Source organism: Vigna angularis, chromosome 1 (assembly GCF_016808095.1).
Source record: "Vigna angularis cultivar LongXiaoDou No.4 chromosome 1, ASM1680809v1, whole genome shotgun sequence".
Lineage (NCBI taxonomy): Eukaryota > Viridiplantae > Streptophyta > Magnoliopsida > Fabales > Fabaceae > Vigna > Vigna angularis.
Window position 1 is genome coordinate 1,524,168 of NC_068970.1, and position 12,494 is coordinate 1,536,661.

General features: G+C 29.0%; 1 protein-coding gene across 1 annotated transcript; it reads left to right on the plus strand.

Moving 5' to 3' along the window:
• The first annotated feature begins 10,058 nt into the window (after positions 1-10,058).
• LOC108341364 (adenylate isopentenyltransferase 5, chloroplastic) lies at positions 10,059-12,129 on the plus strand. The gene is made up of 2 exons (XM_017579055.2): positions 10,059-10,320; positions 10,695-12,129. The coding sequence occupies exon 2, from the start codon at positions 10,717-10,719 to the stop codon at positions 11,698-11,700; it is 984 nt and encodes a 327-aa protein (XP_017434544.1). The 5' UTR covers positions 10,059-10,320; positions 10,695-10,716; the 3' UTR covers positions 11,701-12,129.
• The last annotated feature ends 365 nt before the right edge of the window (positions 12,130-12,494 follow it).

The window sequence follows — 12,494 nt, forward strand, 5'->3', positions numbered from 1 at the left end:
ATAAATTTTCCAATATAAAATATTTTGATAGCCAAGTCCAGGTCAAGTGTATGATAGATCAAGTTTCTAACAAATTTTAAACTACCTTCTAATTCAAGTTTTTGCGTCTTCTTTCTTTTAGACTGTGCGATGAAGTTATCTGTAAAAGGTACGATAAGAAAAATAGGTAAAAGAAATCATGTTAAAGAAGAAGACAGTAGGTACGTAGAGGATGAGTTTGGCCTGTATATCTAGGAAACGTTCTCATTTCCAGAGGAAAAAAATAGAGACTAAGATGGTCTTCCTAACTAATTAATGATGAAAATAAATTACACTAAATAATATTGACATAATAATCACCACCAAATAAGTATAATATGATGTGTATATCACCAGTGGAAAAACACAATGTAAGGTTATGCGTTCAACGTCGAACTATTGAATTACCAACGTTAAAAATTCGGTAACATTTTTGTAAATAAATGCAATTATTAGATATCGTTTAGAATTGTAAAATGTCAGAGCATTCGACGTTCTATATGATGGTAATTATTTAAACCAGTGCGTCATTCTTTTTCTTCTTTCTACCTCGAATTCTGTAGGGACTTTGACCTAATATTTGTCAGTCTAAAGCCAAAGAGTCACCATTTTTAATTCTTTTTTTTTAAACCACCAATAATACAAAGGGACTTCAACGTATTATTTTTCAACCAGAAGTCAAAGAGTTACCCCTTTTTAATTCTTTTTTCTTTTAAACAATAAATAATACGTCGAATTTTATAGGAGCTTCGATGTATTATTTATTCGCAAGAAGTCAAAAAGTAACCTCATTTTTAGTTCTTTTTCCTTTTTTCTTTTAAACCACATATAATACGTCGAATTGTTTAGGTGCTTCGACGTATTCTGTAGTGAATTCAATAAAAATTTGAGTGCGAGATTGAAAATTCATTCACTTTCTCTTAGCGCGCGAGACCCTCTTCTCTTCTCAAACTTTTCTCGAACGAAGTTTGACGATCATCACATGTAATCTTTCTTTCATTTGATACAAATGCATGTTAATTAACTACTTTATGTATGATTTTCGTTTGTTTTGATCGATTATTTTCGTGTTATTGTCCTTCATAAGTGTATTCTGCTTTCTCTCTCACTCGTAACAACACTTTATTCCGAAGAACCCACCTTTTGAAGGTTAATTTTTGTTTTCGTTTTGAAGAACTTATTTGTTGAACTTGTTTGTTGTTGTTTTTTTTGTTAAACTTGTTTGTTGTTGTTGTTTGGTTGAATTTGTTTGTTGTTGTTGTTTGATTGAATTTGTTTGTTGTTTGTTGTTGATATTATGATACACGTTCATAGTTTATGCTTTATAAAATACCAAAAATTGTTTTTCTGTTTTTCAAATCTCGTAGAGTTGTAAAAAAGATCACAATTCATTAAAAAACAAGATTAACGTTGGATATTGACAAAATTCGACCTCAATTTGATAACGTTTAATTTTTTAAATTCGACGTCAATTTAACATCTCTCGACATAACGTCTACCTCAAATTCGATGTCAAAGGCCGAAAAACAATGACGTTATATGATATTTTTCTACTAGTGTATCTGGGTATGTTTATTTTGAAGATAATGGTACATTCTCAAATATGTATTTAAAAATGTATAATTATTTTCTAAAAATATACTAAGCATATAATTGTATTTGTGGGGAGATCCAAATTAAACTAACTTTTCTTAATATTTTTCAATAAAAAATCATAAATTGTTATTAATATTAGCATTTCATAAATTGATATTTGATTGATAAAATATTCTATAGTATCAAATATAGACACATATCATTGATAAGAATAGTAAATAAACTTGTTTTTGGTAAATTTTATATGAATATGTTTTTTTAGGAGGAATTCTTGTATTGATTGATATGTATATAAGTATAAAAAAATACTCAATTTTTATAAGAATGAATATGCATATATTTATCGTTTTTATCTGTATTTTTTTTAATTATTAAAATATTTATAATTTATTAAGTAATCTAACTTCTTTTTTCCTTTTTTTTTACAAATTATTGTTCATTCTATCTCTTGATTGGTGTTCAATATTTAGAAAGTTTACTTATGTTTAAGGTGTTTTACCTTTTGTTTTAACTTTTATTATATATATTTTTTGTTGTGCAATTTTATTTAAATAACGTATTTTATTTAAGAATATACAAATATCAATTTTATTAAATAAAATAATTTTTAGGATATTTATATTTGATTTTAATATTTTTATTTATTATTTTTTTACACAAGAATATCTTATTTTATATATTATTAAACGTGCATTCTTTTGACATTGAATTATTATTAATATTATATTTTATTTGTTTCTTTTGTAAACAAAAATTATCTAATTATATTTAAAACTATAAATAAACGTTTGATGCTGATGAGAATGAGATTTCATATCAATTACTTGGGAAGAGAATTTTTACTTGCACGCGTGCATGTGAATTAGTTAAACTCGTACATGCCACTTTTGACATCCTAAGTATGAATGTATTTGAATACCACATAATCAAGGATACTGCGATAAATTGGTTAACTTTTTTATTAAGTTTTGAATAACACATATAATCAAGTGATAAATTGGTTAACCTTTTATTAAGTTTTTCATTGTGTTAATTAGTTTACAACATATGAAAAAAAATGTCTAGATTATTTACATTATGAATATGATAAAATATTTTCATTCATTATTTTATCAGCATATATCTAAAAGTACATATTTAGATCTTATTCATAGAATATTTCTTTATTTACTTGTAGTTAACAATAAATCATTGGACCTTAAAAGTTTTTTTAATTGGTACACTTAGAATAAATCTTTATTTTTTCTTAAATACTCAAAATTTAAAAATAAAAAATTACAAAGAATCATCTAAAATATTTTCAATATTTTCTCAAAATATTGAAAAAAAATTTGAAATTCACTAAAATGAAAATGAATAATTTTTGTTCTAAAACTTTGAAATAATAAATTTATATTTTTTTCTTCCATATATTATTGAAGTTATATATTTGTTTAAAACTCTAGCTCACTTAATCTCTAATAAACTTTGACATAGTTAAATGTATTTGCAAACAAAAGAGATTTAATAGTGTTGTGAGTGGGATCTCTTCCTTCGATGACAATATATATAGTGTAGGATGGGGTGACATATATGTCTCATTATGGTGGTGCTACAAAGGTGTGTTGAAAGACTTTTTAATACTCAAGTCAATGTTACTTATAATGGTAATATATATGCTCAAAAAATTGATCTCAAGATTTGTATGATGATTTTGATTGTGATTTTAAAGATGGTGGAGATTATGAATTTGAAGATTTTTGGAGATTTGAAGAATGTTCGTGGTTCATACAATGCAAATATTCAAGGAGGAAATAATTGGCTTTGACCCAAATTCTTTATTTGCATATTGTTTACCCATAAACACTTTTCCGTTTTATTAATCATTAGATGCATTTTTGTAATCGATATTGACAAATATGTCCTACATTGCATAAATATTAATGAGAATAATTGAAATATAAAATATAAAAATGAATTTATTTGTTGAAAAAAAACATGATAATACTTACAGTTGTTTAACAATTTCATTTTTGAAAAACTTAAAAAACATTTAATTAACTTTTTTAATAATATTTTTTTTTTTTGTAAATTTTCTATGGTTTTAATTGGAAATAATTGAACAAACTCAAACCCTAAAATAAAGAAGACTCGAAGGATACATATCACTTTCAAATTCAGATTTACGTTTAGCAAAAGGTTTGCGTGGCAAATCAGTGAGACATGGAAGATATATTTATTTTTAGCAAGAAACTAGTATAAATATTAACAAAATGTAATTAAGTGGTTATTATCACAATTAAGTCGTTATTATCGTAATTAAGCCATTCAACCATATTTTAACAAATTTATGTGAATAATTCCTGTTCATTAACATATGGTGAAGGCGTTGACAAGAACATGTATATATATAAATAGAAACATCTAACAACATCAGAAGATTCGTTTAAATTATTAATCATATACTACTGGTATTACTGTCGCAGCAGAATATATATATGTATGTATGTATATATATACATTAATTGCAGCAGAAAACTGGACAAGTAGACAAGAGACTCCGGAATCTGCTCATACTGGTACCAGGAAATGGTTTTGGAGCACACATATTCTGTTTTTCTGAGTTCTATGATGTATTTGATAAGGTTGTGTTGAAGCAGCTTATTAGTGTTAATATTTTATGTAGAGAACATGATGAACAGAAACGCATATGGCAGAAGTTAAATAAAATGGAACGCTAGCTAGGATGAATGCACTGAAAAAATGTGGGGTCATTTGGAATCAAAAGATGAAAGAAAGTGGCTTAAATATCAAGAAACAACACTGTAATAATATATTGATTAATGTGTTGATGCTCCTTAAAAGTCTTTCATTATTATATCATATTTATAATGGGTTTTTGCACGGGTTCATCACTTTGTGGTTATCATATCAACTAAATTTTAACCAGATTTATGAAATCCCATATTATTGACTTTATCATTGCCCATGATTGCCTTTCAATGCTACTTTGCTTTTGCACCCAGCCCCTACAATTTATATATATTTCTACACATATACAACTAACATCAAAAGTTCCAAAGTTCAAATCACTACACTCATTTTTGATTTGATAGATGTGTGTATTAGTAAAAATACTAGACATCGCGTAATGCTATTTAATTACAACATTAATCATTGCAAACACCATTTCATATAGCTATATCTGGCTTCACTCACTTTTTTTTTTCCTAGTTCAAATCAAGTTTTTCCTTTATATTGTGATCATTTCTAACAACAGAAATCATTAACATCAAAGGAATATTTTTAATAGTTACCTTCAATATCTACAATCAGTAGTACAGAAGGCTTATCGTATCACAGAAATTCAACCTTCATTTCACAATTCATAATTTTTTCCATGCAAAGTATAGTCAAGTCTGCACGTGTGCATTAGAAATTATGTATGATGAGAGAGAGAGGTTTACAATTGTAAATAAACGTATCAGCTTGAAAGAAAGCATTTAGCTAAGACTGCTGCATGTAATATTTATATTTCACGCTCTTAATAAAGTTTAAAGATTAATGATTAGTTTTTGGCATTATGGGCATTTGAATATTCACGGCAATAATAGGGTTTTTCGTGAATCTATGAGAGATGTTAAATTCATAGTGTGTGCTTTCTCACTATATTAGTGCGATTGTCATATTGAATTTGAAATGAAAAAAAGAAGAAGCAACTTTTGATTTAACACACAAAACCCCACCATCAATCATAGTCATCACAAAACAAACTATTCTTTTATATCGAGTACCATTAAGTAAACAGTGTATAGTACTGTTTTTTTTTTATTTATTAAATTTTTTATTTTGATTCATATTTAAAAATAAGTGACTGTACGGTTCTCTAAAAAATAAAAATAAATACGATGACACAAGAAATGTTTTTGTGTTTTCTTTAATTATTATTTTATATGTAAGGGAATACTCTCACTTTCTTTGCTACAATATCTCTGCAATAAAGTTTTACAACAAGTTGGTACCCTTAGATAATGTAAATTATTCTTCTCCTAATGATTATTAGCATGGTATCATGACCAATTCACTTGAGTGCTTTAGACTCGTGATTTTACAACATGATGTTGATTTTTTTATGAATTGTTTAAGCCAAGTAATGGAGATTAGTATGTGACAAGTGTAATATAAGAAAAGATGCAATCTTTAGTGTTTGTCACTTTGTTTTTTATGATTTAATTACTGGAGCATAATTAAGTAGAATTTTAACTCTGTCCTTAAGCTTCAGTGCTCCATTAAGTCGAAAAAGGGATTCATGCAATTTGTCAATATCTGCTGGCATATCTACATATTTAAAAAGCATGCAACTACATATACAATTACCTTAATTTATTTTTAATTACAATTAATGAAAATTCATTAATCACACTCACCATCAATTAACGATCACTCAAAATGATTAAGACCAACTTCATATCATAAACTTAAGCTAGTGACCTAGCTGTAGTATATGATTAAAACGAAGATAATATATAAGGTATGAAGCATGATTAAAAGGTCAAAGCAGAAATTTTGATTAGTTCTCTGAATCTCAATTAGAAAATCAGAAACCTACATAAAAAGTCAATGTAAAAGTTGGTAGTTATATTCATATTATAAAAATGATTACCTAAGTTGGCATAAGGGTAATTCGAATCATGGTAATATTATTTTGAATATAAAATAAATTGTATCATAAAAAGAAAATATTCATATTATATGTAGTATTATTAATTAAGTTTCCAAGAATGTTAGCAATTCTTTTTGACGAATATCAAACCCGCTTCTACCTTTACCAGCAAACATAACGTTAAATTTGAGACAGCCATGCGTAAAGAAGAGCTATCCAGCAAGCTCTTTCATAAGATAATACTTTGAAGTAAACAATTTAACAAGTTGCATTCTAATACACTCTAGAATAATTTGTTTTAAAAATTAATAAAGAAAATGCAATGAAGTCAGACTAATCCATTTAATTTAATATCACAAAGTTTCAATAAAAAAAGTTCTCTTTTGCCACTTTTATTTTAAAACAACTGAGTTCACCACCCAAATTATTGAAGTGAAGCTTCTTCGTCCATTCAATATTTTAGAACAATTTAATATTTTAGAAGGACCTTGTAATTAATTGTCTTGGTCACATATTCCAAAATAAAACAACGTGAAATATATATTAAAAGTTACCAACAGCTTTGTGTTATGTAAAACTGTTCCAATAAAAAGCCTACAATTTCTCGTTGTTTCAATCCTTTATCTGGCATAAGGTGGATTTGTTAGTTTATTTATTTCTTTATTTATTTATATACATAAGTTAGTATACATGTGTTATATTCTACCTCCTCTCATATGTGCTATCTTGTAAATTCAGGAGTGATATCTCTCATCATTATTCAAGGGTCGAGATGTTCTTTTTTCCTCCTTCATGGCATGGAAGTGATAGTTTTCTTCAAGTTGTTGTTGAATGGAGAATGTGTTAGTTTGAGAATAAATGAGGTAGTAAATGCACAATAAATAATAATGAAACATTCATATATTGTAAATGTGATTGTCACCTATTTGTATTCTCAAGATTACTTGTCTTTCACTTGTTCTTGTTCACATAGCTCAATGCTATATGTGGGGGATATAATTGATTAATTGGTTGAACAAAGTAGGAAATATGTGTTATTATCTTGTGTATTGAAGATATTCTTCTCATTATTTTTCTTATCATTATGATATATTGGAGATTAAATTATGACTTTTTAATGTAAATATATATACATCAAGAATTCACATCGTTTATAAATATATATCTATTGTTGAGAGGTACATAGTTTCGTTGACAACTGATGATTGTAAATTGGAGACAAAATATTCTTGAAAAGTTTTATCCTTTACAAAAAAAATCAAAAACATACTTGAAAACTTCGATGTTGAAATACAATTTCATTCTAATATAATCGAGTTTCACTTGTTAAGAATCATACAAGCACCGAAAACATATTCGAGTTAGGATTTGTTTTCTGGTGATGAAATTGGCTTGTTGATTATTTTTTACCAAGTCTTCTTCTTTCATGGTAGATTTCTCATGGAGTAATTGTAAGAATATGTTGTAATGGTAAAATAAATTTATGTCTTTTAAACTTTCATTATGTTTAAAATAAAAAATGAATCTCATTTATCACTTTGATTCATTTCTACACACCAATAATAAAAATTACAATGAAATGGGTACTTTTAAACTTGTTTCAAATTTGTGTTTGCTATCAAATGAAGATTTTTTATTTATTTATAAAGTTGAAGAATAATTAATAATTAGAGAAATCAAATTTAAGATAAAAGTTAGACTCTAGAAGATTGAGTTGACGTATTGAAGTCGAGAATGAACTGAAAATTAAATATTTTAGTCTTTTTTTTAGATTTCATGCTTGTATAGTTCAATGCTATTTTCATATGACTCAACTTTTGTCTTAAGTTTAAGTTTGACCTATTTATTTACAAATTCTTATTTAACTTTATCAAAATTCTTAATTTGATATACAATATGCACAACTAAATAAACTAAAAAAAATTTATTTTATTATAGTTTTTTTTATTGATTGCAAATTCTTTTATAATAGACTTAATAATCTAACGTAAATTGTTGTTTTTACGTTAAATAATGAATAATCTAAAATAAATTTACATTGAATATTTGTTATGCTGTAAATTTAAGTATCCTACATGAACGTAGAACTAAAATAAACATTACAAATCCAAAATAACCTAAGTAAATATTGTTTACTCTATTAATAATTAAAATAATATCTATCTCTTTATTACACAACAAATCACGTATAAAATCAATCATTACACAATAATATTCTATGTATAATTTTTTATATTGGTTGGTAACTAATACAAAAATTCTCTCTCTCTCTCTCTCTCTATATATATATATATATATATATATATATATATATATAAAGTGACACCGAAAATTTTATCACTTTCTAATTACAGGAATCTATATTCATTAAATAAATTGACATAAATTATTAAAAATAACCAATATAAATATTAGTTTTCCTATTAATGTGAACTCTAATTTTATTGTAATTGATTTTTAAATTTGATTAAATCTACAATTCAACATCCAAAATGGTAACATTATCCTAATTGATAGTTAAAAAATTAAATTTTTATAAATAGGTTTTTCTAATGTGTTTGAGTTAAATTATTTCCATTAGATGTGAATAATTTATTAATCATACTCTTCTTTTTGTTACAACTCATTGTGTTAGAAAAATTAATTACCAAAGCATCAGTAAATTTGAAAGACTAATTAGAATAAAATAAAAAATATAAAACTTTGAGGCATGTAATTTAGAATACGTTGACTGGGTTAAACCCAAGAGCAGAAATTGCTGTAATTTGAGCATGTGGCGAGAGAGTGTAACGTAGCCCCAAAATTGTCCCTTTGAGGCAAAACTTTGACCATCTGCAGAGTAGAATATAAAACTGCTACACGTGGTGGATTGTGAACGTTTTACGAGTTTTAAATTTAATGATAAGTTTATATATATTATTTATTTATTATTAAAACGATTGTTTTATTACGATTTCTTTTAATTATTATCTCAGTAAAAACAAAAATTTTCCAAAAGAAATAAAGTTTTTTTATTATGTATATTATCATATTTTCTTTCACATTAAAAATAATTCATTAAACACAACTATTTATGGTAAAAAAGTTATTTGAAATAGCAATTTTTTTAGGCTCAATTTTTTTTTTCAATGATTCTCATCCATAACTTTATAGCTTTTAATAAATTTATTTGACGTTGCTTTCAAAATCATCTCTAATGAATGAGAGTAAATTTGAATCATGGTACATGGATTCAATCATGGGTAGGTCACGTCTTGATATGAATTCCACATAACAAAGAATAAAAAGAAGGTCATCAATTAAAAACACTTACCTTTGTACGGTCATACGATGTTTCAAGTTTTAATATAAACTGCATGTCATGTCCCTCCTTCATTTCTCTAGGGTTCATTTCATACTTCTGTAAAAATATCATTTTCACCCTTCACCATATCCATATAAAAAAAAACTCATTATAAATATAAAAATATTTATTTCTTAATTTCATGATACGAGAGCTATTAAATTTGTATGTTCAATTTTTCTCTACTTATTTTTCTTCTCTTAATATTTCACATTTATTAATTTTCTTGCTCTCTCTTTTTTTTTCTTATTACTTTCAAACGATGCGTTAATGTTGTATTGGTATATATATAGAAAATTGAGGGGAAAAAACGATAATAGATTAAAAATATGAATTGTTTGAAAGAATAAATTAATACATAAACAAAAAATACTAGTGATTGCGGTTGTGGTGAGTGTTTAGGTATAAAAACCAGAGTAACCTGCATTTTCCATACCATAAAGTCATAGACTTGGTTCACAAAAGCCTCCATTTTCTTCTCCTCTCCCTTTTCAATTCAACAACCTCCCCTCTCCCTCGTGTCTTGATTAATTGTCAAAACAAGCGAAAAAAAGAAAAAGGAAAAAAAGAATCATCGTACTCATGCACTCTTTCCCACAACATCTTCTCTTTTCTAAACTTAATTCATCTAATATCCTCTTCCGTTCTGTCAGTGTGCCGTGTGCCAAGAAAGCATACCCAGCAAGCAAGCCACAGCCAGAATTTACAATTAATATTCAAGGTACGTCCGTGGCATATCTATCAATAAATACGCTGCCTGCTCCATCAAATTCTAAAATTTTAATCTTTCTCACTCTGCTTAGTTTACTTCAACATATAGATATGCTTGTCCCCTGCCTAAAATTCTAGCATCGTTAATTGTCAGTCCATGAAATAAATTTCCTTCATTTCATATGAATGACATTGCTTGAAAACCAAGCTCTTTTTTTTTTTCTTACTTGGGCATTTGATCCATTGCCCCGCTCGCTAGATTCTTTGTTTGGAGTTTAAAAATGATGATTGGGTTGAGATTAATTAAAGTAATCCGTTATGAGCTGGTTGTGGTGGTGCAAAGGATAACAAGAGTGAATAAAAAATGTTTGGTCAACTTGGCAGGTTTAGAGAAGAGAGACAAAACATGAACATGGTATCGGTTTCAGCGGTGTGCAAGGCGGTGGCGAGTATCAACCCGGGACTGACGATGTCTCCGCTGTCGCTGTTCAGGCAGCGCAACAAGGAAAAGGTTGTGGTCATAATGGGAGCGACGGGGACAGGAAAGTCAAAGCTTGGCATAGACCTTGCCACTCACTTCCCACCAGCGGAGATAGTCAACTCCGACAAAATGCAAGTGTACGAAGGTCTCGACATCACCACCAACAAAGTCACAGAAGACGAGTGCCGAGGGGTCCCACACCATCTCCTAGGCACTGTCCAACCCAACATTGATTTCACTGCCGACGACTTTTGCCACCACGCCACCCTCGCCGTCGGCTCCATTTTGAAACGCGACGGCTTGCCCATCATTGCCGGTGGCTCTAACTCTTTCCTCGACGCCTTGGTCAACCACTACCCTGACTTTCGCTTGCGCTACCACTGTTTGTTCCTCTGGGTCGACGTCTCCCTCCCTGTCCTCCACTCCTCTCTCTCCGCACGTGTTGATCGCATGATCCGCGCCGGGCAGGTCGACGAGGTTAGACCATTTTTCCAATACCACAACCGCGACTACACCCTGGGCATTCGAAAGGCCATTGGCGTCCCCGAGTTTCATTCCTTTTTCCAGGCCGAAGCCGACGGAGCCGACGAGAGGACCAAGGAGAAGCTCCTCCAGGCTGCCATTGCCTCCATCAAAATCAACAACTGCAACCTCGCCACCCGACAGCTCCACAAGATCCACCGCCTCCACGCCATTTTCAAACGGAACATGCACCGCCTCGACGCCACCGAAGTTTTCCTCAGGAGCACTCCCCAAGAAGCAGAGCAAGCGTGGGAGGATCACGTTCTGTCCAAAAGTCGAAGGATTCTTCACAACTTCCTCTACGACGACGCGCATGTTGATGTTGCTCTTGCTTCTGTTATCGCTTCTTCTTCGCCGCCCATGGCCGCAGCCGCCGCAACTCGCTAGAGACAGGCCGCCACATAATCTAGCACTATAGAGAAAGTTAAATTAAACGTCACCACTGACCTGCCTCCGATGACACTACATGCCATTTCAAATATCTATTTTTTTTTTCTAAATGTTTTAACAACTTTTTTTTTTTACCAATTTTTTTACGATGGATCATGTGATTGTTTTATTGGTGCGTAAACCAATCACAAACTACACATAAACCGTTATAAAAAAATTGTAAAAGATAAAAGTTGTTAAAATAATATTTTTCTTTTATTTTTAGTTTTGTTTGGTTTCACACAAAAAAAGGTTTACTTACTATATGTATAATCTTTTGTTACTCGCTACAATATGAGTAACGTGTTACTATATCATCGCCCAAATACTACTTAACAGTGATCCACGACTTAGTTATATCAATGAAAGCTCACCTTATTATGTCCACTACATTGTTCGCTAATTACTGTTATGTGACCACTGTTGCAAACTTGAACCAGTAATGCTTGTTACATTTACTTTTCAGTGTTATAATTTCTAATACATCAAAACAAACTAAAAGAGTCAATTTTTCTTTTTCAGGAAAAATATACTTCATAGATGTTGAAATTTATTTAGAAATTATGAAAAATTGTTGTTATCTTTTTAGTACATAATATATATTTAAAATAATGAGTTAAAAAAAGTAACAAAATTAGAGAATGAAGCATATTTGACTATATATATGTTGTGTTGTTTTTGACTTAGGCATAGGGTTTATGAAATCTTCCGTACCGATAGGGTGCGGTGCACCTGTATTAATCTTGGTAATG

Bases quoted from the DNA above. Each gene is read 5' to 3' on its own strand.
- LOC108341364 (XM_017579055.2), top strand. From the start codon at position 10,717: ATGAACATGGTATCGGTTTCAGCGGTGTGCAAGGCGGTGGCGAGTATC.